General features: G+C 34.1%; 4 protein-coding genes and 2 non-coding genes across 6 annotated transcripts; 3 read left to right on the top strand and 3 right to left on the bottom strand.

Annotated features, from left to right (window-relative positions):
- Positions 1 to 1999: 1999 nt before the first annotated feature.
- Positions 2000 to 3590, bottom strand: LOC11434005 (ganglioside-induced differentiation-associated protein 2). Its single transcript, XM_003612228.3, has 3 exons — positions 3250 to 3590; positions 2890 to 3154; positions 2000 to 2596 (listed from the first exon to the last, which is right to left on the bottom strand). The coding sequence occupies exons 1-3, from the start codon at positions 3371 to 3373 to the stop codon at positions 2374 to 2376; spliced, it is 612 nt and encodes a 203-aa protein (XP_003612276.1). The 5' UTR covers positions 3374 to 3590; the 3' UTR covers positions 2000 to 2373.
- A 3363-nt stretch (positions 3591 to 6953) lies between these two features.
- LOC11421116 (thiol-disulfide oxidoreductase LTO1) lies at positions 6954 to 10592 on the bottom strand. The gene is made up of 6 exons (XM_003612225.4): positions 10218 to 10592; positions 9199 to 9458; positions 8995 to 9104; positions 7899 to 8046; positions 7329 to 7466; positions 6954 to 7238 (listed from the first exon to the last, which is right to left on the bottom strand). The coding sequence occupies exons 1-6, from the start codon at positions 10540 to 10542 to the stop codon at positions 7164 to 7166; spliced, it is 1056 nt and encodes a 351-aa protein (XP_003612273.2). The 5' UTR covers positions 10543 to 10592; the 3' UTR covers positions 6954 to 7163.
- A 350-nt stretch (positions 10593 to 10942) lies between these two features.
- Positions 10943 to 12674, top strand: LOC11418767 (thiosulfate sulfurtransferase 16, chloroplastic). Its single transcript, XM_003612222.4, has 7 exons — positions 10943 to 11128; positions 11236 to 11313; positions 11403 to 11516; positions 11607 to 11680; positions 11909 to 11979; positions 12066 to 12119; positions 12418 to 12674. Exons 1-7 carry the CDS (start codon positions 11037 to 11039, stop codon positions 12490 to 12492), a joined length of 558 nt encoding a protein of 185 aa, XP_003612270.1. The 5' UTR covers positions 10943 to 11036; the 3' UTR covers positions 12493 to 12674.
- Positions 12675 to 13514: 840 nt separating this feature from the next.
- Positions 13515 to 13664, top strand: LOC112422329 (U4 spliceosomal RNA). Its single transcript, XR_003012693.1, has one exon. It is a non-coding gene; the product is annotated as a U4 spliceosomal RNA (small nuclear RNA).
- Positions 13665 to 14473: 809 nt separating this feature from the next.
- LOC112422284 (U1 spliceosomal RNA) lies at positions 14474 to 14634 on the top strand. The gene has a single exon (XR_003012652.1). It is a non-coding gene; the product is annotated as a U1 spliceosomal RNA (small nuclear RNA).
- A 1159-nt stretch (positions 14635 to 15793) lies between these two features.
- On the bottom strand, positions 15794 to 24312 carry LOC11434955 (serine/threonine-protein kinase STY8). The gene is made up of 16 exons (XM_003612220.4): positions 23900 to 24312; positions 23507 to 23621; positions 22918 to 23021; positions 22618 to 22737; positions 22041 to 22095; positions 20888 to 20998; positions 20737 to 20787; positions 20286 to 20461; positions 20089 to 20196; positions 18881 to 18954; positions 18032 to 18207; positions 17534 to 17629; positions 16872 to 16952; positions 16695 to 16748; positions 16473 to 16607; positions 15794 to 16364 (listed from the first exon to the last, which is right to left on the bottom strand). Exons 1-16 carry the CDS (start codon positions 24091 to 24093, stop codon positions 16290 to 16292), a joined length of 1725 nt encoding a protein of 574 aa, XP_003612268.1. The 5' UTR covers positions 24094 to 24312; the 3' UTR covers positions 15794 to 16289.
- Between the last annotated feature and the right edge of the window lie 463 nt (positions 24313 to 24775).

Below are 24775 nucleotides of genomic sequence, written 5' to 3'. Positions count from 1 at the left end.
CTTCCTGTGAACTAAAAAGTCAAGAGAATGTAATAATGTTGTAGCAATCAACACCCTGTACATCTAAGGTGTTTCATGTATGCATGAGTAAATTTGGCGCTTAATGGTCATGATAATGTTTGAACAATTTTATGGGTTAGTTATAGTATGTTTTTAGATATGTGTACTTTTTTACTTTTTATAGCGTTGTTCTAAATTTTGGTCGTATGTTTTTCTTTGATATCTATAGCTCCATCGTGGTACTTATCTAAAATACTTAAATAAATTGTTTACCCTAACACACCAGATGCAAAGAAATGGTGAAAGGGTGACCAATTTGAAAAGTTGAAAAGTGTATGAAGAAGCTCGTATTGCCTTCTTAATGCATGTAGCTTCACCTTTTTCAACTTTTCATCTGCAGCATACACTTTCTCTAAAATATCCCATGCCTCTTTTACACTTTCACAATGCATTATACTCTCAAAGATAGACATTGGCGCATTGATGTATCAAGAATAGGTTTTTTTTTCATATTTCTTCTTTGTATTTTCATGTGTAGTGGTTTGCGCATTAGTTGCGCCTGAAGGATCACTTTCATCCTTACGATCCACTAATCGTAGTTATTCCCGTCGAAAACTGGTAAATGTGTCGGAAACCCTTCATTGTTTGAGCTCGAAGATGTAGTCTTTCACATATTGCACACACTTTTGTTCGAGGTTTGATCAATTGAACCAGACTCTCAATGCCAATTTGATAGAACACCTTGTTACTTTGAGAAAATTGGGTTTAGGGATTGTAGAAAATTGAGAGAGTGAATGATAGGAAATCAAAATTTTCTTTTGATTATTATCGCATATTGTTACATTGTGTATACTCGTTACTTATACAAATGGAGTTTACATCTAACTTCAAAACTAACTTGTTTTACAAGTAACCTGATTAACAAATTAACTTGTTTCTTAACAAGCAAGATACATAACTAACTTATCAACTAATTTTTTAAATAGAACAATTAATACCTTGGTGAAGCATGTTCTTTTCGCATTTGGATTTGTTCATGCATTGTTGAAGCATGTATTTTATGCGTTTGGCTCTATTTGTTTTGTTGCGACCCTTGTTATGGAGGGGTTGGTCTTGTGGCAGCATCATCTGAATGGTATTTGAATGCGGATGGAAGTGTGTTTATTGATTTCAATTATGTTGGCTTTCGTGTCATCATTAGAGACCATAATGGGTCTTTTCTTCATGGGTTTTTGCCAACACTATTCTTTATATTACCCATGCCTAATTCTTGCTTTTTAGGGTATGCTCTTTAGTTGGTCTTTGGGCATCCAACGTGTTATTTACTTCTTGAATTCCTTCATGTAGTTCAGCTTGTTGAAGAATCATTCAATGTTCACGTTTTGGGAACTTGTTAACCAACATATTGATTCGTTCCAATTGGAGAGTTTATGGGAACTAAATGTTGCTCTCAATTTTTAGTTGAGTGTGGTGCTATAAATAGGGGCCTATCTCCTTGCATGAGATTCCCTAATGTCTTTTGTAGGGGATTAAATTAAATGTTGATTTTGTAATGTGGTATCCTCTTTACACTTTTGTCTTTTGTAGTTTGGTGCTACATCAAGTTCTTTGTTTTGCTGAATGTATTACGGTGAGAATAATGTTAGATTAAATCCAGAACAATTTTTATTTTGGGCTGATAAACGAGATATTAATAATTGAAAACTCATTTACGTAAGTGGAGGAATCGTAGTTTAAATTTTTTTATAACATTTGACCTAACATTTTTAATACACTTTTACTAATTGAAAAAACTTGTGGAAAGACAAAACTTATTTGTTGTGTTGAGAATCTCAACTTATAATTTTCTAAACTAGATGTATTTATTATAGAAAATTATTATTGTTATTTTACGTATGTGGTTGAGATGGTTTATGTAACAAAAAACTCTTTGCTGGATCAAAAACAGAGAGATATGGATGCAAAAATTATCGATAAAATTACTATATATATCATTGAATTATCCAACAAAAAAATGAAAATATCCTTCCATAACTATTAATATCAAGATGTTGACAGCACCTAAAAAAAAGAAAACAAAAAACATGACAAGACCTAAAGAAAACAAAATGGAACTATTGTTTCCATCTTTTTCTTTCTGCACATTATATCTCAATAACCATGGCCCTCCATAACTATTTGAAAGCTCTGTTTTACTAAACACAAAGATTTGAATTCACTGCAGTCAAAACACAATGCAATCAAGAAGTCGGTGGTATTGGATAAAAAGATCAAACGGCCTATATTTCACATTACTGAACTTAAGATACAAATCATTTCATCTTAATCCAATGACTCCGATCCAACGGCTACAGTGAACCCAAATCCTAGACCCTACGAGATACACCTCATGGAGTAAGTAGTCACAGGCGAATCTAGTGCAGGAGCAGTACCATAAACCCTAGCATGATCACTCTCTAATCCATAATCCATCATCGGACGATACTCCAAATCTTCATCATGGTCGTATACGAACTCCGGAATCTCCACTTCGGTCCTCCTAACATTCTCCCATAGATAACCAATTCTGCTGATGTACCTCAGCTTCCTGTACAACCTATCACACCCAATCAAAACCCAATATTAGTCATTAAAATTTCCGATTTTTTTTTTTTTGAGAGAATTAAAATTTCCGATTAATAACGAAACCTACAAACAACTTCATTAATTTATAATAATGAAAATTAACGCTGATTTTAATTTTTCTAACGCGTAAAAAGATAAGACTAATTCTCAAGTAACGTTGAATTTAATTCAAGCTATTGTAACTAAGATTAATTTAAAGCTGATTTAGGACTAAATTTAATTTAATTCAAAAAACATTAACGTGAAAAATTCATCGTTTCTTACCCAGCGTTGAAGAGAAAACGGCCAAACGTAGCGAGAAAAAGGCGAGCTTGTAAACCAGGATGAATAAAATAAACAGCTTCTAGATTCTCCTTCACGTTCGCCGGAATCGCATCGTAAACCGATCGGAGAGAAGAAATTCCAGCAAAATTCTCGCTCCTCTGAACGCCGGTGTGAATATACAACACAGCGAATTTCTTCTTCCCTAGCTTCGGGAAAATCCTCTCCTCCAAAAACTTCTTCAGAACCTCAACGCTAACCAATCGCGCTAAATCAAAAAATCACAAAATCGAAATTAATAACAATAATCACATAAAAACCGGTAAAAGAACAGACAAAAAAAAAACTGAAATATATTTTTACCTGGGAAGAATTTTCCGATAATGCGGAGGATCTTGCGGCCATGCTTATCTCTGCCTTTGATCTTGAAGACTTCCAATTTCTCAAGCAATTCTTCTTGTTCAAGTTCAGTTATGGTGGTGCTCATGTTTTTTTTTATTGGCGTAGTGATAGAAGAAAAAGGTGTGATTGTGAATCGAATCGTGATGATTATGATTGTGATGGTGGATTTGGATGGATAGGGATTATAATTTATAAGGAGTTATGCAATTAACGTAATGAATGGGTTAATTAAATAAAACAGAAAATTAATTTGAGATTAAGATAACGAAAAAGGAAGAAAGAGGGAAAGTAATTGGAGGAAAAAATAAATGAAAAAGAAATGTGATTTTGCGGTTGTGCGGTTAAAGGGAATATTCGAAAGCATCTTCCAATTTTAAGAGGCTAATGTGGGGTCTACATGGGAGTTATCTTGGACTGCATGCAGATAAGTACGCAGATGCGATCCTAGCCGTACGATGGTACGATTTGGATGGATATGGTTTACGCGTTAGTTAATCGTGTTTGTTTTGATTTTAATTATGGTTATTGGTTAAGGAAACCATGGTCGCGATAGTGTGGTTTGTGTTTGTCTGCTTGCAATAATTGTACTTGTATGGGATTGGTGTGATCGTCTTTCTTGAATAGGAGAATTTTTTGGATTTTTTTGACCAAATAATTATTCGGATTATTTCAAGTTTTGAATATTAAACTAACTTATCTTGTCAAGTTCTTGTCTCTGGATTTCCGATTAAGGCAAAAAAGTAGGATGTTTAAATCCATGCATGTAAAATTTGATGTATTTATCAAATGAGTTGCTCATACTCACGTGGAGTCAAGATCCTCTTAGAGATATATAAACATAAAAAATCTTAAAAATTATTAATGATGGTGTAACCAATTTAATAATAGGATCTACCACCTATTTTTTGTGTCGAGTAAATATCCAAATTCGTCTTTAAATTTGCAAGGATCAGTCAAATTCGTCTCCCAATTTTTTGAAATATCAAATTAGCTTCTGAATTTAACAGACATCCATCAAATTCATCCCTCCATTCAATCCCCTGTTAGTGAGGCTGACGTGTCGTCCTACATGTTGTGCTGTGTTGTCCACATGTCATCCACGTATACACAGATCAATTTGATGGAAACACTGCAAATTTTAGTTTTAACTTTTTACTTTCAATTTTTTTTTCTTTTGTTTTTCCTCTGTTACCCCTCTTTTAAGGATCAATTTGACAGTAACCGTAATAATTTAGGGACTGATTTGATTGAAAATTTTAGAAATCTAGGGACCAATTTGATCGATTTCATTGCAAGCAGTGAGTACAAAGAGGTATGGCATGAGAGGACCAACTATTTCAACTGAGAAATCTAAGCAAACATTAGTGAGGGGCCTGCTCCACCACATCCAACTGCTCCTGGAGTTGTTAGAATGACATATCCAAGTTATGGGCCATCCAGTTCTACTCAACCATAGTTCATGGAGTTTATCACAACCTCATGATTTTCAAAGAAGTGATACTTGATGCTGATTAAATTATGCTTTTGAAAAATGTAATATTTAGACTTGTTTAAATTAAGCCCCCTAATATTTAAGAACATGGAATATATGACTTATGACTTGTTAATGCCTCATGGTTGGATTTCTTTTTGCTTATGTAATATTCCTGCACTTGTAGTGTAATGATTGAATTGCGACTTATTTGATGGAATATATGACTTATGACTTGTTAATGCCTCATAGTTGTGTTTCTTTTTTATAAAAGAGTCGTGTGGTATTCAATCAAGACTATTTGCAACTTAAAAAAAGTCATATGATATTCAATCAAAACTCTTTGTCATTTAGAAAAAGTCTTGTGATATTCAATCAAGACTCTTTATCACTTAAAAAAAGTCTTATGATATTCAAAATCATTCAAATTTCTAAGGATTGTTTAATGAATTAGAATTTGTAGGATTTTATAGTAAAATTTTAACACGAAAAAGTCTTTCGTGAAAACATGATATTTCTTAGGATTGTTTTTTCTTTTAAGATTTTATATATCTCTCTCTTCCTCTCTATCCCCTTCTTCTCTCTATCTCTCGTAAAAAAAATAAAAAAAAAAATAAAAGTCTATATTGAGAATATTGTAAAAGAGGGTGTGTTATAATAATTTGACTAAATTAATTCAATGGTCCCTCAACTAATTTCCAGTTTTCATTTTGTTCCCATAAGTCTTGAAATCAGAATTTTGGTCCCTCAACTTTTGCTCTGTTATTCAAAAAAGTCCCTCGTTGTTAACTTTAACCTCAAATGTCTATGGTGGACCAACATTAAGAAGAGTGGTCCCCCATAAATCTTATTAATTATTTTAATTTAAACCGTTTGATTTTTCCTTAAAAGACGACCGTTGGATTACACATGTCTATTTTACCATACGATGTATTACCAACACCTAACTTTTTATTCATTTTCTTCATCTTCTTCCCTCAACTTCTTCATCATCTTCCTATCATCTTCACCAACATTAAAAAAAAATCCAAAAAAAATAATTAAACCCATAATCATCATCATTATTATCAACATCCTCCTCATCCCCAAGCACTCCAAATCCAGAAGCAAACACACTTCCACCACTGCTTACCCTCCACCATTTTTTTCGATTTCCCTTTTTTCTTCCCAGCAAAAACAATTTCATTCATATCATCAACAACAACAACATCATCATCACTTCCGTAACTGCTTTCAATTTTCAGTTCCATTCGAACACACATTCCACAGCCTCTCCTTCATTCCACTCTCTCCAAATATTATTTTCACAGTTTCCTGCAAAATTCTCAATGTCAGCTCTCTAACCCTTTTCTTCCTTCAATTCAACAAACCATAAAACCAAGATCTCAATTTCCGGTAATTTTTTCTTCAATTCTGAATTCTCAATATACCTAAATTTCATCGATTGAATTTCACAATTCTGATATCACGTTTTTGATTCAGTTATTGCTTCTTCATCAGAGGGTTTTCTGATTCACGTTTTCGATTGAAATTCACGTTTTCAGAAACGGTTTCAATAGCTTCCAACAATTTGAACAAATTTCTAGAAAGTTTTGCAAGCACTAGGTTTCTGGAAGTTGAAAAAGGGGTGGAAATCTGATGGTGTTTCTGGATTTGTGAGTGTGCTTTGTGATGAGAAGTATGGGAAGGTTATGGTGTTGTTGCAGTTTTTTTAGATTTTGTGAATCTGGGTTTGGATTTGTGAATTTAAGTTTCAATTATAGAGAATGGATTTAAATTTTTGAAAAAAGATTTGCTTATGGAAAATGCTGATGAAGAGGAAGAAGAGAGACGATGATGAAAAGTGAAAAAAAAAAAAAAAAAGGTGTTGAAGGTTCACTATTAAATACAATGAACATGCAATCAAACGGTTAAAATCAAATAAAAAATTTTAGACATTAAAAAACTAACGGAGGGGATCAAATTGACTAATGGAGCAAAAGTTGAGTTGAACTGAGTTTTTCTTAAGTTTGAATCGAGTTGAATTTCAAGCTGATTTAATTAGTCGAATCGAGCTCAAACAAGTTCGACTACTTATTTCCAGCACTATTCGAAATTGTGGACACCACAATTAGATCAAATCTTTCTCTCTATAATTAGAATAACCAATAGAAATATGCTAAGCAATTCACACAAAATATGCCTAACACCACTGAATTATATGATACTCTAATTCAATTATTATTCATACGTCCAAAAATCTGTATCATAGGCATGTTATACATTTAAGCATATAACGAAAAAAGAATTTTATACCAGTATTTATGTGCATATGTATGTCTAAAAAGGACAAACAACTCTACAAGCTGTACAATGTATATATATGCTTCTACACAACTATCTTTGTTACTTTCTGTCAAAAGCATTAACTAGGTTGATCAGATTCACTATAACCAGACGCTTGTGCCAACTCCGATAATTCAACTTCACCACTCAGAACCTGAAGGAGATGCAAGATGTAATGAAATCAAATCAAATTTGAGAGAAGAGAGGTTCAAAATTTTAGTTAACAACATAAGACATTCTTTACCTGGCCATTAATAATCCATGTAGGGAAACCTTCAATTTTGGCGTCTAAACATGCATCGATCATTTTAGTTCCTGTTCGATATCCGTCAGGAAAACATTCCACGTAATCCAATTGCTTCGCCGCCTCACGTCCAAACATCTGTATCGAGAAGTTAAAGTGAATAATTGTACTCGAAGACATGTTAGACAAGATTACCAAGAATAGAAAATAGGTTGAAAAAATAAAATGAAGTTACTCTACTGTGATATGCCTATAGGGGCTATAGCAGAGGAATTAGATGACTGAGAAGAACAAGAAAAGTTTGTTTGAAGAAGTAAACAGCCAACTATACAAATCCAATTGAAACCAAGGCAATAGCCTCACAAGGAGTAGCCATGAGAGAGTGAGTCCTTTTTTGAAAGATGCATTCCTGAAGTTGGATTCTGATAACTACTTTGATATAATACAAACTAAAGTTATGGCAATTCTATCAAAAACAAATAAAAGACGTAGTCATAGATCATGATGATTATTGTTCCACATAGTAAGGCTAAACTTTTCAAAATGAATTGTAAGTAATCAATCACATACCTCTTTTTGTTCCAGACAGTGTGAACACCAGAAAGCTCCATACATTTTAGCTCCTATTGAATGCAAATACCTTGCTAGAGACAAAGCAAAGGGGCTTGATGGAGTTGTAATCTCGGTTGCAAAATATGGCAGCTCAATTTTAGCCATGCTGCTAAAGTAGACATCAAAAAATTGTGAATTTAAAATTGTATCTCACAAGCATAGTCATTCACCTAACTTCCATCTCTAATAGGAATAAGAAAACCAAAGCTAACTAACTGCCACATAATGGCGATGAATAAAATTCTGTAGGTATTCATCAAGTCAATATTTCGCTTATAATATTACAGTTCAATGTGATGACATTATACAAGTCAGGGTTATTGATAGAGGACCGTGGCAGAAAGCCAAAATCCTCAATAAAATGCCAGGGTGCTTCCATCCTTCAAAAATTGGTCATAGGCGTTGGTGAAAAATCTGTCACCACAATCAGCCATGGTGCGCCATCGACACTATTTGACAACATTTGTACTAATTAATTACATTATCAAAACTACTTGAGGGTTGCTACTTCCATTTGCTATTATTTGTGCCAAATCCGCTGCGCTCTTTTCTTTAAGGCTTACAGGAGTACTTGACTAGCCTGCTTGACTGATCTTACAATCTCGACTCAGCAGGGGTTAATTATGCATTTATGCTTAACACGGTGAGTTCTGACTATGCAAACATTCAACTGAAAGAAGGGATAGGGGAGGAGATAAGGAGCAGGCGAAGGGGAAGTTATTACTAACAAAGGTCTCTGTTATAAAGCACAGAATATACATGAAGGCAGTGCAAAATGTTCATTGCCAGACTAAATGCATTCTACCATGTCATATCGAAGTCAATGTGAATAAAACTGAAAGCAGCTTAGAAAAAAAGGAATATTGGATAAGAAAATATTAGCCATGAGCTATAAGCCTGAATGTAAAATCTCATGAAAGAAAAAATATACCTTACATTTGTTCAACCTAGTGAAATACTAGCATCAATTGACGAGTGACAAAACAGTTGTACTATACAGTAAAAAAAAATGAAGCGATTGAACATTATATGTGTGCTATACCGTAATATTCACCTTGAGGTAGATTTAGCACTGCTATAGGAGGTGTTCAATGTAAGAATCACCAAGCTAGCAATAACCAACTGCAAACCCAGTTGTTTGTACTTCTCTTGCAATCCAATGTCCTAAAACGGAAATTTCAAAAAGGGTATCAATTACACAGACACAAAAAGGAAATAGAAAAAGTTGGACAATAAAAGTTTTTTTAACATTGAACACCTTGAGTGTGAGAAAGAATAACGAAAACGACAAGAGAACCGAAAGTAGGCAATAGGAGCAAGATGATTCAGGAAACGCTGTTGTTAGAATGTACAAAAAATAAGCACTAGCAGTTGCCATTGAGGTTGTGCTTCCAAGCAATACTAGTTGAGCATTCGATCTGTTAACCCCAAAAGGTAAATTCTTCTTTGTAGTTAACTGAAGACTAAGAGCAGCTACAAAACTATACGCAGCCATCCCAATCAAAGGAAGAGGTACACCTGCCAGATGCAAAACCAATTTCATTCACACAATATTTGAAACACAATTTGTGCAGTACATAACAGCAAAAACAAAAGCATAAAACATAGGTGATGTTCTTTGTGTCAAATTTTTATCATTCTCCGATCACAACTCAACACTGTGTATTCAATAGAATAAGCATAGTTATCTAAAACTTAAAGGCATGTTATAAATGAGTAAATGACCACTTAGCACTAAACTTGCATTTGAAGGTGTGTGAGTATCCAACATGTATTAGTGTCTGACACCAACACAATACATATCGGTGTCTGACACGGGCATGACACAAACAAATGTAATTATGTACAATCATTTCAATTTTCACAAATTATTACCGCGTTGCATCATAATTAAGAACAGTTTGAATTAACTTATTTGATATAAGCAATTGTGATAGCTCATAAATGGCCACAATTCGCTGAGAGTGGCTAACCAAATATCATTATTTCTAAGCTCACTGCCAACTATAAATACCCTCCCTGCCTAATTCTTCGAGAGTGGCTAACCAAGTACCGAATCCATACCACCCACCGAAAGGTGTGACTATGTTGCAGCTTATCTCTAAGCTATCTAGGATAACTAATGAAAACAGCTTACAACTTAAATGAAAACAATTTGACTTTCGTTAAATAAAATGACTTATAAGTTAAGTGGTTATCCTATAAGCACTTAATTAAGAAATAAGTACAAAGAAATAAAATGCATAGACGTTAGTTAGTTAAGGACATAGACGATACCAAAAACGACGGCGTAATCACTATTGAGTATACTGGAGCAAGTATCGCCGCCGACGGGGCAGAATACATCGGAGCCAGTGAACTTAAGGTAAGCAAGGTACGATGTTTCGATGAATCCGATTCCGGCGATTCCTGAGATTAGCTTGTATGTCCAATCAATTGTAGAGGTTTCTGGTTCCGAAGATGAAGAGGAGCATTTGAGAGATTGCAGCTTCGGAAAGTGCAGATTCTTGTAGAAGAGGTTCGGAGAACGGTTGAACCGAACCGGTGCGAAGAAATGAGAAGAGAAAGAAGGTGATAGTGTTGTGAGGGTGAAGGTAGCCATTGAGAATTGGAAAATTCTATGGCTACTTTCTTCATCATTGAGAATGCTGCTGCTAACTGGTATTGGACAATTTTTTTATGAATGGGCTTGGGCTTTATTTAAAGCCCATTGTAACGGGCTTGGGTTCAAATATGTTGTTGGCCCATTATAAGTTGGATGGTGTTGCCACGTGTATGAGAAGATTTCCACCCACATTGGAATGTGGAAACATTATCCAATCCAATAATGTTTGTGATGAGATTACGACGTGTCCCACTTGTAGGTGTACAATTGTTACACTGTATACGAGACATTACGTGTCAGAACTGTTTTATCCAAAATATGTTTTTGTAATAAAAAAATGTAAAAAATTAGTAAGCGATTGATACGTATAAAGAGGTACTATAATTGGTAAGAGATTAAAATCTTCGGTTTTGCAATAACAACCTCAAAGCATTTCATAAAAAAGATAACCACTAGTTTGCATTTCATAGTATTTGTCTATAATAGTGACGATGAAAACAATGATAGCAACTTCGTTTGATGTCTCCGCCGCATGCTTCCTTACACGTCCTCAAATTCTACGGCAGAACACGACCATAACAAGGTCACACTCTAATTAAACAATTCTTCTATATCTTTATGTTTTTGTTTACTTTGTTATTATCTATGTGTTTTCAAATTCTTAGTGTTGTTATTATTATGTACGTGCAGTTTTTCGTTTATAAAATCTTCCAAATTTAATAAGGTACACAGAAGTGTTGTTGTTCAACCAAAGTTTTCGAACTTCCGGTAAGTGTAAACAAAGTGTTGATCATAGTTCAATAAAATTGTTTTTTATTTGAGTAAGTAACGTTGTTGATGGTTTTTTTATATTGAAGCACGATGTGTGGTTTAAAGGGGAATTTAGAAGAAGTTGTTGGAGTTCCAACCTCGGTGCCAGTGCGTGTAGCTCACGAGCTTCTTCTAGCTGGCCATAAGTATTTGGATGTAAGGTAAAGTAACCGATTAATATACTTACTGATAATGTTTTGGAAGAAGCCAAAAATCACGACTTTCCATACCTGTTTATTGTGATTGTGCAGGACCACGGAAGAGTTTAATGCTGGACACGCTCCTGGTGCAATTAACATACCTTATATGTACAAAGTTGGATCAGGTTCTAATTCAATTCTCAAACACTATGTTAAATTATTGTTGATTGTCATAAGTCTAAGAGATATAATAATACTCTTAGCCATTAGATCAATCAAACGACTGAGGTTTGATAGAATAGGTTGTAATTGTAAGAGATCAAATTGATAATCCATTGACCATTAATGTCCTTTTCTCTAATCTATTCATATAGTGTTTGATGTTAATGTAAATTATTTTCTCATGTATTCAGGGATGACAAAGAACAGCAATTTTGTTAAAGAGGTCTCCTCACATTTTAGAAAAGAAGATGAAGTTATTGTTGTAAGTGCATGAGATTATGTATGTTATTTTCAAGTACTCCAACTTAATTCATCTGCTAATGTAAATTAATGTTATTGTTTTTGCAGGGTTGTCAGCTTGGGAAAAGGTCTATGATGGCTGCTACTGACTTGTTAGCTGCTGTAAGCATTTCTTCTTTCAATTGCTAATATTTACATTGCAGTAGTTGATTGCAGTTGAAAAAAGTTTCCTAGTTTGTTTGACTGTCATCTTTCATTCAGCTTTTAAATTCCCCCATTCACTTCTTGTTCGACTTTGGACCTATTATTTTTGTTGAATGCTAGATGATACAAAACCTGATAGAGAAAACAAAAATAGTTTGTACTACTTTCCAATTTCAAAGTGATACTTTATTATCTTAAATTCTTTAAAATTTTAAGCTCAAAGATTGTGTAGTGACAACTGTTTTGCATTGTATAGGGGTTCACTGGACTCACAGACATAGCTGGTGGTTATGCTGCTTGGACTCAAAATGGACTTCCTACAGAACAATGATTGGACCTAAAGCTGTATATAGAAATAATAAGAATTCTGTTTGGATCATGTAAATGCATAAAAAGGAAGGGGGTGGATGGAATGATTTTATGTATTTAGATATTAATGAAGGTTATTTATCAAACTTTCTGAAGAAACACCACTCTTGGCTTGACGTTGTCATCCCATCTTTACATTTCAAAGTTCAAACCATACTGTGCTATATTTAATAATAAATAAATAAATGCTAGAGCTATAACTTAGTACAACTGTGTTTGATACCAAGAAGAAGAATTCATGGCATGTAAGTCTACAACACTATATAATGCTATGAAATTTATGTAGTGCTCGACATATTTGAAAAAAAATCCCATTCAATTTCTTCCTAATTTCCATAACAGTAATAATAGGAAGGAAAAGAAATCATGATATGCAAGTCAAATGACTGTATCATATCATTAAGTAATGAAGTATCATGTAAGTCTTGGCATATTCAAAAGCATTCTCACCCAACTTCGTTATATAAAAACATAACAATCAAAGACTTAGTACAATAAAAATTTATCTAAATCAGACAATTAAACAGCCATGAAAAGCTTTTCTCTGCAGAGTCATTCAAACCACTACAAAGTTACTATTAACTATTAAGCACTGAAGTCCATAGCATTATCATGATGCTTTTATGATCCAACATTTAGTATATGTAAAGTATGATGAAATACTAGATTTCGATGTGTTTTTGTTGAGTACAGAGAATGGAAAACGTAGAATAATGGACAGCGTTGCAGCACTGAAGCTCATGGTTTTTTCTTCTATATTTCCTTTCATTATCATCTGACTCTTACAATCTACCTTTTCGTTACATGTAAATTCATGATTAGCTTGATGTTAAACTGTTTTTGTTCAGTCTAAAGGTTGTTGAATAAGGTATAATGGATATGTGTTGAAGGCAAAAGTGTGGTTGAAGTCCCACATCGCCTGTATCAGAAACAAGGTGTGGTTGAAGTCTATATAAAAACAAGGTCTGTTCACTATTAGGAACCATCTTTGCGCTTGGGGCAATGACGCAGCTAATGAGGTTCTAACCGAGGCGCGTCTATTGCTGGTTGAAAACTATTTCCAAACCCCCTCTTGGGCTTGGGGCAACTCAAGCCTTCGAGAATTTCTGGAAGGACTCCCTTTGGGGTAAAGTCCTACAATTTAGTTTAAATGTTAATGTTAATTTTCAAGGCTGCACCATTAAGCCTATTCAATATTGGAAAATATTTGGTTTGAATTTATCTCATAAAATTGTTTTTTTTTCAAATCTCGATTTTCTAATAGCATCTTTGTTTCCAAATTCTCATCAATTGTTTTTAGCCTCAATAGCAAAAGTATGAGGGGTTTCTTCAACCCAAACAAAATCAATAAAAGACATAATAGCAAATTTTGCTAAGAAGACGACAGCTTGATTGGCAACATGGCAAATATGAGAGAAAAAATCTCAAAGTATTGAAATTTGATGGGAGTCTTTGCAATCTTCAGCTCTTGCTCCTAAAAATAAAGCTTGAGAATAAATGAGTCTGATACTACTTTAATCTTGAGGAACAACAAGTACTTGCAAGCTCCATCCCTTTCAACACTAGCATGCCATCTGCCACATCTGATACTGGTAATAGCAGCATACACGAGCAACCTGCAGCGATAACTACTCCCCCTGCGTCGCTGCGGTCAGCTCCCATTTACCATCCTTATTAGGCCCTGCTGCATCCACCTTAAGTTTGAATAATCACTTGTGGGTGGAGTCTTAGACAACCAGCACCCAAGTCCATCTACTCATGACCTTTGTTTTGGATGTGCTTTTTATATAAAGATTATGACATAACTTTGCCGATATTAATCAAAATATAGACCTGTTGTTGAGTGCAACTTGGATAGTATTATCTAAGTCCCACATCGGAAGTTTTATAGTGAATGTTATGGAGCATGAGTTATAAAACAGAATTGTGTGATACATTGTAACATACTTACCTGGATGGGGTCAATGGGTGATCAGGAAGGCCCATGGCCTAGGCAAGTGACCTTCATTGCACTTTGAAGAGGTGCTAGCCTAAGGTCTACCCAAGTGGTGGAGCCTACATCATAATTTGTTGCTGTGGGGGCCTGCGTTCGCGCGGCCCCTCCCAATTATAGTTTTAAAGTTTGAGAAATTATTATTTTGTACCGTTGTCTTCAAGTGTGGCAATCTTTTATTTTATTGCAGCGAAGTTTTCTTGCTTCTTTTCCATTACAATGTTAGTGATGCAAACTGACTTCATACGGTAGTTCATTAAAATGGTTGAATATTTTAACATCCATTTTTCTTCAATTCATTTTACATACGACTTATATACTATTTCAGTTTAAATTTCATAGGATACATTTTAATTTTACAAGGGAAAAAGGTCGTCTAATATATATTTATCATGGAAAAATCATGGTCCGATTATTCTGCAAATTAATGGGAGTAATATAGGAGTTTCCAGACTATAAACAAAAGGATTAAGTAAAATGGGGGTCTCAATTGTATTTGTACCCAAAAAAGCAAATGGGGAGTCTCAAATGGGGTGGATACCATTGATTATATTTATTGGGAAGTTTCTAAGGTCTTAATATAAAGACGCCCTCAAATGACGACACCCTTGAAAACCTCAACATCTGGAATACATGCCATGAAAAGTCAATTACATCACGCACATTTACTACCATCAAAAGCACTGTAGTTGAACATCCACCATTTTTGAATTGTAGGTTGATCAAGTGAATTGTCTCCTCTAAAAAAGCACTCCATTACACAAGTAACGTATCTTTGTAAAACATCAAGGGTAGTTTTTAGTTTGTCAATTCCAATATGTATTATGTATGTGTAATGTCAACGGTTTCTTACCACCGGCTGATTGAGATTCATTACTTTAATCTCTAAAGCAAGACTTAGGTTCGAGTCCTACAACATTACACTCTATATCAACACTCATTCTTTTATTGGATAAAACTCATGTCGATATAAATACTCAATGTGAGATTCATTTTTCAAGTGAGATATACATGAGTTTTCACCCAATAAAAAAGTGGGTGTTAAGAGAGTGTTTTTATAGTACTCGTCCCCTTAATATTTGTATGGTTACACATCAACAAATGTTTTCTTGCATAAGGTGCAGCAATTGACTAACCCAATGTGAACACAAACACATGCTTGTCGACAATATTTTCATTTTTCACAATCAACGCACACAGACCAATTATAGTACATTGTGGTGTTCATACATATTTTTATTTGTTATGAAAAGATAAAATGGTTGCAACATTTGTGTTTAAATTTTCTCCCTTTTTTTTTTCTTTCTGAAATTGAATTACACAATAGCATGTGCCAAATCATTGAATTACACGGTAGCATGTGCCAAATCTATCAAGCCTTGTACATCTCAACGTCATATAATGTTTTTACCAGTAAATATCAAAGTGGTTTTGGATACAGGGGACTGCTTAGTAAAAGCTCCAATTCAAAAAACGTGGTAAACAAAGCAAAGGTTTAAGATTACATGATGCCTTGAATTTTCAACCACCACTGCTCTTGCAACCATCCTACTCGCTTCTGAATAACAATAGTTGAGAAGACAAAAGAAGAGAGACGCAGATTGTGACAAAAAAAGAAAAAAAAAAAAAAGGCAAAAGCAGAGTAGAACTGGATTTTTCAAGAGCAGAAAGAACCAAACTCAATTGATCTTTGGTCAGACTGTACAGGACAAAAAGGCTATACTCTTGGATTCTCAACCACCACTGCTCTTATATGGGTATCAATGTCAGTGATGGCCACGCCTAAGTGATGAAAGGAAACCGTGTGATGACTTATCTTTATGCCGATCTACATCATTAACCTGACAAACATGAAACAGAAAATTGTTAAATAGGTCTAACTTGGGGCTATTTTTCAAAACTTTAATACTTGGCCTCTTTTTTTTATGACGTTAATATTAATAGTTTACCTCTTTTGCTATGTGTTGGAGAATTTCAATTATTTCAGAAAAGGCTGGTCTCTCCTTTGGATCTTGTTGCCAGCACCGCTGTAGTAGTTCAGAAATTCTTGGATGTGTATTTTTGGGAATTGTAGGCCGTAGACCCTAATAGCAATTTAAGCCAGAGTTATTGTGTGTAAACAAGAAAAATGTTAACGATAAAATTATCCGCAAAGAGGAAAGGATACAGACCTTCTGCACCACACCAACTGCTGCTTGTAATGGGGTCAAGTAAGAGTAAGGCAGCTGGTTACAAAAAATAGAATATAGAATGGATTAGCAGGTAGAAGACTGATCAACGTTTGAGACAAGAAACAAATAAAAAGATGAAGCAGAGCAAAGCTTGCTGCTTGAGACAAAAATGCTCACCTCTCCAGTTAAAAGCTCCCAGAGTGCTATTCCAAAACTGAAAACATCTGCCTTCTGGTCATATGGTTTGTGTTCAATGACCTTCAAGTCAGATCAACGGAAAGAAATGTGAAGCAATATCAAACAGCTAAAGAAAGAAAGAAAGAAAAACAGAAAAGGAATCCAAATATCATTATCGTGTAAGCACTTTGAAATCCAAACTCTAAAAACTTAAGGCATGCTTGATGAATGTGAGTTGAACTAAAAAATAAGTGTCAATGCATTACGTTTTTTCTTATAATGGGACGATGCATTACATGCTTGGTAAGGAAATTGCCAAGAAAGAATAAAAATAAAGTGGACGAGTAAATTATTTTCTTTACCAGTTTTAAATTCTGCTTCACCATGGACAATATTTTTAAGGGTAAACCAAGAACCTAATTTAAGAGAATAGGATAAAAACTTTTCAATATTTTGTGAACTCCAGTTTGAATACCAGTTTTACTTGCATTTTACTTGGCTTGTTCCCCACACAAAGTCTTCCCCCCCTGATACATTTAAAAAAAAAAGCACTATTTCCACTGCTGAAAAATATCATCCAAACTATCACCCAATCACTTGCACAATCATATCACCCAAAATATCAAGCAGCAGAATAAAATCAAGTTCAAGAAAAATCATACCTCAGGAGCCATCCAGCGGTACGTTCCAGTTTCAGCTGTCATCACTCCAGACTGAGTTTGCACTCTGGCAACCCCAAAATCAGCAACCTTGACCAACTGTTGAAGGATATGCTCTTTGAGTACATATTAAATAAAATGTTGAGGTGCTTTGGGTCTTATTATGCAACTACTCGTCTTAAACTTAATTATACAAACTATAAAATGAGTTGCAGTTTTGGTTTATCAATGAATTAAAGCCATAGTTCTAGTAGTAAATTATCACACACTCGATTAAGAAATTCTATAATCAACTAGGAATTGAACATGGGAAAGTAAAAAATGCAATGGGCCAACAATCGAGATAGGCAATACATTAGTGATATAGGATTGCAACTGAGGAAATAAGATTAATAGATTTATTTGTAACCAAATATTACCAAAAGAAGCAAAAACATAGACCAATAACAAATGAAAATGCAACAGGAAGTATCAATGTGTGCATTCATGAAGTCTACTTACTTCATTTTCGTCCATCAGAAGATTGGCAGTCTTGAGGTCCCTGTGAATAATATTATTTTGGTGCAAATAGTTCATTCCCTTGGAAACATCAATGGCTACTTTTAGTAAAGATGGAAGCTTAAAGACACCCTTTTGTCTGTGCAGAAAGTCATATAAGCTTCCTCTCGACATAAACTCTGAAACAAGACCGCATAAGCATCACAGTTGAATTATTAGGTTATTGAACAAGGAACCAAATCATCTTAGCAATTAAAGTACTCGATGCAATACAAATAGGAAATTGAAGATTCTTTGTCCTAACTCAACCCCAAAAGCTGGCTCAATGGGTGGATTGCCCAAGCATTATAAAAACAACTTTGGCCATATCTCTAACTGATATGAGTTTCATCAAACCGCCTCACACTAAGGTGTATGGCCTAGATATCTGAAGCATGGACAAATGTGGGTGGCCTAATTACATAAATCTCAACATACATTGCTTATAGAAAAAACATACACTCATGCTCAGGACTGTCCAAGCCCAAAAGCTAGCTCAAGGGGTGAGGATTGTTCAAGCAATGTAAAGACTACTTTTACAAATATCTATAAACAATAATGGATAGCATCGGAGATATCAAACAAATTCTAGAAAGGGAGGCTGTGCACAGGGCTTCCAACATTGTAGGGTGTGGGAGAGTCAAATGTATGCAGTATCCACCATCGGAAGAGATTTTGCTAAACCAGAGTCCATTCCGAGACAGTAACAGTGTAGTAACCTTGTCCTTGCATCAAGGCTCACAGCTCACCCTTTGAACTAAAGTATGAAACTTAAACATAAATCTTCAGTTCTCAAAATCCTATCCTACTTACCGGTAACAATACAAAGATTTGGAGGCCGAGTACAAGCACCAATGAACTGAACAACATTCTTGTGTCGAATCTTCCTGCAGCCAAAGATAAGTCATAATTTGTAAAGGAAGAATTGTCATGTAGATCTACAAGGATACCACATTACTAAAACTAACAAGGATAAAAAGGACTCCTACAAAAACTAGCGAAATAGTCAAAATAGAAACAATATCGGATATTTTAAAACAAAAACATTCAGAAGTATTTGATGGAGGATACCACAAAATTTGAGATATTATTTTCAATAAACACATTCTCCTTTCTGAACGGTCGTAGCAGACAAGATAGATACTTTTCTCTAAGGATAAAGTTCATGCCCCTTCCAAGATTGAAATTAAGCCAAACTCATTAATCCTTGACCCCAGGAATTTTAATAATCTAGATTCTACAATGCCAATTTCAGGGAATCAATCTTCCATACAATTTAGAATTATATATATCTGAATCTGAAATGCATGGATTTTTTTAAAAACTTAAAGAATTAGGATTACAACCAAAGTATGCTTCAATTTGCATAATAATGAGCAGTTATATATATATATATATATATATATATATATATAATTTGCATGGATTTTTTTAAAACTTAAAGAATTAGGATTACAATCAAAGTATGCTTCAGTTTGGATAATAATGAGCAGTTAGAACAGCTTTGCAGAGGTGCATGAGAGCACGAGAGCCTGAGAAAATCTCTTTGGTAATCAGAGCACAAAGATTTGTGTCAGGCTATCCGTGCATGCTGATTTTCCAACAGATAGTTCAAAAAGAATGAACAAGATGAAAAAACATTCCGAAAGTATAAAGTACAAGAGGTTTGATTTTTTGTCTGCAACTAGGAAGAAATGTCTAAAATTTTCCAACAGATAATGAATCTCCAATACAATTTATATCAAGATGATGTATCTACAATGAGTCCACATTTTTAATTTCACATTATAATAAAACTATAGGGTCTGCAAGCTAGATTATCATTTGATACGCTACAAAATCAACAATTAAAAACAAGAAAAAGGAAGATATACACACTTTAATTGCTAAAGGTTGCCTTTTCTATCCTCAGATAACAAAGGATAAATGCAAGAAGAAAAGGTGGAAAGCATACAAGAAAAAAAAAATCTCAGTAATAGGAACAGAAGCTCCACCAATTATATTCCACTATACAGACAAACCTCATGATATAAACTTCCTGTGCAAACTCTTTCAGCATATCTGTACTTATGCGTTCAGGCTTAAGAACTTTGATAGCCACATCTTGACTGCAATAACTGCCTCTGAATCTACGAAGTCCAGTGAAAAACGTAAAGAGAGGCATCAGCTAAAAAAGTGATGTAGATTTCTAATATACTCTCATACAGAAATAACTTACAAGTCACCAAATGATCCAGATCCAACTTTGTTTTCATATTTTAGCTGGCTGGGATCAATTTCCCAGACATCAGCTCCATCAAATGGTATTTGTATGCAATCAGGGGAGGATTCCATCCTAGTCTGGTATTGATCATTTGAGGAATAAAGTGTGCCCTGATTTGACAGATATTGGTCCTACAGAATGGGTATTTCATATCAACAAGTCTTCAGCACAAATGAATTTAGCAGATTGCAAGAGTGTAAAGAACAACTAATATTAACAGATGTTGCAATTGCTTGCATGTCATCCAAATTATTATCAGTTCCTTTTTTGCAAGCCAAACTGCAGATTATCATCTTCCCTTCTTAATCTTGAATAGGTACCATCATATCAAAGCTAGCAAGAAAATTAAAATATCCCCAAAAACCCTAGAACTTTGTATTTTGAAATGAATCACTGAGGAGTATACCTTAACCTTCAAAATTTCCTTTTCCAACACACCTTTAAGCTCCTCAGTTTCCTAATGACAAAAGGAAAAGACAATAAAAGCAAGATGCTATGTGGATATAAAAAATACAATTAAAGATAGAGTTATTACGAGTTCAACGCTTTTATCCTACCTCATTAGGCCATCCCTCAACGACGAAGACATCCAGGGAAAACCCATCAGAGGTGGAAAACGCATGAGCTTCTTGAATATTTAGTCCAATCTCACCAAGTATTGAAGTTAACTGAAATGCATACATAGTCAAGGGTGAGAAATTGCATATAATATAAAATACACTTTCTCTATCATATAATTCAAAAAGAATTGAATTTTAATCCATCGTTTGTGTAAAAAAAGGTATAGGTTGTCCACCTATAACATATTGTCACATCAGTCAATGGATTTGATACCGTCTAAATTGTCAAATTCATTAAATGGAGTTACACCACGTCATAGTGCGTGTCAAACTTTGTTTACACTAATAGTTCATCAAAATTAATTTCATTCAGAACTCCAAGTAATTTGATCCTTTGTTCAATGAATAATTGAGTAAAGCCTGCAATTTGCAAAATGAACAGGAAGCAGTCCTCTTGTCATTGTTTGAAACTTATGTATGTCTCTTTGAAAGTTTCTAGACTTCTGCATAAAATAGACTAAAGGAGTCATCGCCTAAAAAGATCAAGAGTAAAATACTCATCTTTAGCCTTTTATGTTTAACATTTAGCCTTTTATGTTTAACATTTAGCCTTTTATGTTTAACATAAAATAGAAAAGATCAAGAGTAGAATACTCCACGTTAGCATTTTATATTTAGCATAAAATTATTTATTTACATGAATGTGAATCCGTATAAGAGTTTATATCTATGGGGTTGCATGTAAATATTACCAGGCAGTGGTATTCAATCATGCATACTTTCTTGCACATTCATAAATGGTCAATTTATTCTTGGTAAAAAAATGACAAAAAAAACTCTTAGTTTCTCTCTAGTTTCTGAATGGCTATGTTTGACGCAGCGTCCATAATAATTGGCAAGAGCTATGTCCATGATTAATACAAAAGGCAATGACAAGCAAGAAATACTTCCAGCATAGCAATTTGCATAAAGTTCACCAACTAAATCAAAAGGCTAGAAAAGTAAGAGCTATTTGCTATCATCGTGTTGGATGCCGAAGAATACAGCATAAAATAAAATGGGGAATATACATGCTAAAGAGAAATATCACCCAATGATTTAAAAACATCATTTTACAGAATTATAACGGAAATTTGAAAGAATTAATCACCTGACTAAGGAGTTTAGGCTTGTCAATTGTTGAAAAGGTAATCTCGTGCATGGGCCTAAAATGTAATAAGTGAGAAGATCAGTACCAGTCAAAATTTTAAACAACAATAGCGTAAAGCATTTATTAACTGCTATAAGCTAATGTAAGCAATCAAACAAGTGTTTCCCCCTGAAAATAGTGAGCCTTCATGATATACAATTTTAAGAGCCTTGTCAGTCGTATTAATACAGTTTTCACATTGACTGATTTTACATTTTTTTTTTCTAAACATCATACTACAGTAATGAACATTCCTGACAATAGAACTAAATGTTCCCCTACCAAGAGGCTTGCACTTGAAAAATATTATCTTAAAAAATGTGAGATTTTATTCAACAAGTCTTTGTTTGTATATCAACTCATGAAACACATGCTTCTGCTTCTGCTTCTACTTGATCAATATAAGACTATTTTTAACAACACTAACCGAAGACAAGGAAATAAAGCAAACACATTTACAATATTCTGAAAGCAAACACATTTACAATATTCTGACTAGAAGAATAATAGTCCAAACTGAATTTATTAAGATGCATACCTGTTAAAATTTGGCGTCACACCCATAGTATTGTCTCCATCTTCAATGTTATTTTTATTTGTATGAAGTGCAAGAGCTTCAAGGTTAGAGGAAGAACCAAACGTAGGTGGTGGATGAATTCTTTTTTGCCCAAAAAAAAGAGAGATAACATTAAAAAAATAAACTAGTGGTGGCATAAATGAAAATAATATTGATGGGACCAATTCAATAAGAGTTGGGATGATAAAAATTATTCTTATTGAGCAATCACAATTCACAATGAAAGAAAATAAAACTGACTAGACAATGTATGAACCATACCCCTGCTTTAAAGAATAGTTAAGAGAACTTTGTGCATCATCTTTCTCAGAAGGATCTGAATGCACTGAAGAATCGTTATGATTTGCACCAGCAAAAGGATATACCTGCATTAAAGACAATACAGATATGAATCAATCTAAGGCCCTGTTTGGATAAACATCTTATTTGCAGCTTATAGCACAAGTGTTTATCATGATAAGTGCTTATATATAAGCTATTTCTGTAGCAAAAGATAAAATAAAGTTAAATTGTTTTCATATAAGCAATAAGCTGTTTTCATAAGTTATCTTGAAGAACTTATGAAAATAAGCTGGAAACAGCTTATGAACAATGTCATAAGCTGTTTCCATTAGTTTTCCGAAATAGTCTTACAAAACTTATGCCAGGAGATAAGCTCAAATAAGTCAATCCATACAGAACATACCACTATGCTACAATTCATTTAAACCACTTATAAAGATGCTGATTCCAAATTTCCAAATCTTATGTCAATAATAACAACAACCAGTTAGTTATCTACATCAAGTTCATAACAGCTAGTAATTAAATTTAAAACGAATTACAAGTATTTTTTCGAAGATTTTTTTACCTGTACTAAACGAACTTGAAATGCAGGACGATTCGCAGGATCTTCTGCTAGCTCGAGCAATCTCTTATGAGCAAGAACATCTTCTGCTCTCTCCACATTCACATCCAATGCATACCTATGTAGTAGCAATCATTGAAGACTCGTACAAAATCACTCTGGCAAATTCACTTACAAAAGTAAAGTAAAAACAAAACAAAACAAAAAAATCACTCAGCTATTTTCTTCCTTTTTAATTTCCTTTTCAATTTCATCATAATTCATAGGAATTGAAACTTAAATTAACATGAGTTAAAAAAACGCTAATCACATCGCAATTCACAAATTCGTATATCAATTTTCAACGGTAATTTGGCGAGAAAAACATTTTGATGAGAAAAATGAGAGAATGAAAACCTAGCGGGAAGACGATTGAAGTGAAGCCAGAGTTGATCATCGAAACCAGGAACAAGAGCGTCTTCGCAATCGGAATCTTGAATTCGACGAAGAACTTCATTGTATACTTCAAGTTTCTGGCGGTGATGGCGAGGATTCGCGTGTGATTGCACCGCTCTGCTTCCGCAACTCTCAATGTCATTCTCGATCACCATGAGAGAGAGAGCGAGCGTAACAAGAATCAAACGAAACACGATCAAAACCGTTAAGAAGAAGAAGAAGGAGAAATGAGATCGCGAGAAATTGAAGAAAAGAAAGAAAGAGAAGAGAAAAAGGAAGAAGAGATTTGTTAAGAATTGAGTTGTTGACGAGAAACTGTTTTTTGGTTTTTGCTGCTGCTGCTGCTGCTGCTTTGGAATTGGATTGGTACTGATTCAGTGATTTTGGCTTCGGCGCAGTGTGTTTGTTCTCAGCTATCCACGTCAGAGTGGGACCCAATTTGCGCTCAAAATGGACACACCCGGCAAATTATAATATCATTGTTGATAAGGGATTAGTTTTTTTTTTTTTTTTTTTTTTTTAAGGAAAGGGATTAGCTTAATGCCGGGAAATATAAAATATAGCCAAGGTCAAAATTGTTTGGTCGGACGTTTTTATCTGAAATTGAATTCCGAACTTTATAGTGTATAATGACATTCATCCGATAAATACTCCCTCCGTTCCAAATTGTATGATGTTTTAGGTATTTCACACATATTAAGAAATGTAATTAATATTGTGTGAGAAAGAGATATAAAGAATTATTTTACAAAATTGTCCTCAATAAATGATATGGGAAAGATAAATGAAGGAATTGAAAGAAGAGAGAGCAATAAATAGTTAAGGATATAATAGGAA

Source organism: Medicago truncatula, chromosome 5, assembly GCF_003473485.1.
Source record: "Medicago truncatula cultivar Jemalong A17 chromosome 5, MtrunA17r5.0-ANR, whole genome shotgun sequence".
Taxonomy (NCBI): Eukaryota; Viridiplantae; Streptophyta; class Magnoliopsida; order Fabales; family Fabaceae; genus Medicago; species Medicago truncatula.
Note: the sequence above shows the minus strand (reverse complement) of the source record. Positions and strands in the feature narration are given on the sequence as shown.

Coding starts and splice junctions, on each gene's coding strand:
- LOC11434005 (XM_003612228.3), bottom strand. CDS start 3,373: ATGAGCACCACCATAACTGAACTTGAACAAGAAGAATTGCTTGAGAAA. Junction 3,155..3,249: donor TATCGGAAAATTCTTCCCAG/GTAAAAATATAT, acceptor TTTTTGATTTAG/CGCGATTGGTTAGCGTTGAG. Junction 2,597..2,889: donor CGTTTTCTCTTCAACGCTGG/GTAAGAAACGAT, acceptor TGGGTGTGATAG/GTTGTACAGGAAGCTGAGGT.
- LOC11421116 (XM_003612225.4), bottom strand. CDS start 10,542: ATGGCTACCTTCACCCTCACAACACTATCACCTTCTTTCTCTTCTCAT. Junction 7,467..7,898: donor ACTGTCTGGAACAAAAAGAG/GTATGTGATTGA, acceptor TTCTCGATACAG/ATGTTTGGACGTGAGGCGGC. Junction 7,239..7,328: donor CATGGATTATTAATGGCCAG/GTAAAGAATGTC, acceptor CATCTCCTTCAG/GTTCTGAGTGGTGAAGTTGA.
- LOC11418767 (XM_003612222.4), top strand. CDS start 11,037: ATGAAAACAATGATAGCAACTTCGTTTGATGTCTCCGCCGCATGCTTC. Junction 11,129..11,235: donor CAGAACACGACCATAACAAG/GTCACACTCTAA, acceptor ATGTACGTGCAG/TTTTTCGTTTATAAAATCTT. Junction 11,314..11,402: donor CCAAAGTTTTCGAACTTCCG/GTAAGTGTAAAC, acceptor TTTATATTGAAG/CACGATGTGTGGTTTAAAGG.
- LOC11434955 (XM_003612220.4), bottom strand. CDS start 24,093: ATGGTGATCGAGAATGACATTGAGAGTTGCGGAAGCAGAGCGGTGCAA. Junction 23,022..23,506: donor TTCAAGTTCGTTTAGTACAG/GTAAAAAAATCT, acceptor TCTTTAATGCAG/GTATATCCTTTTGCTGGTGC. Junction 16,749..16,871: donor GGGAGCTTTTAACTGGAGAG/GTGAGCATTTTT, acceptor TTTTGTAACCAG/CTGCCTTACTCTTACTTGAC.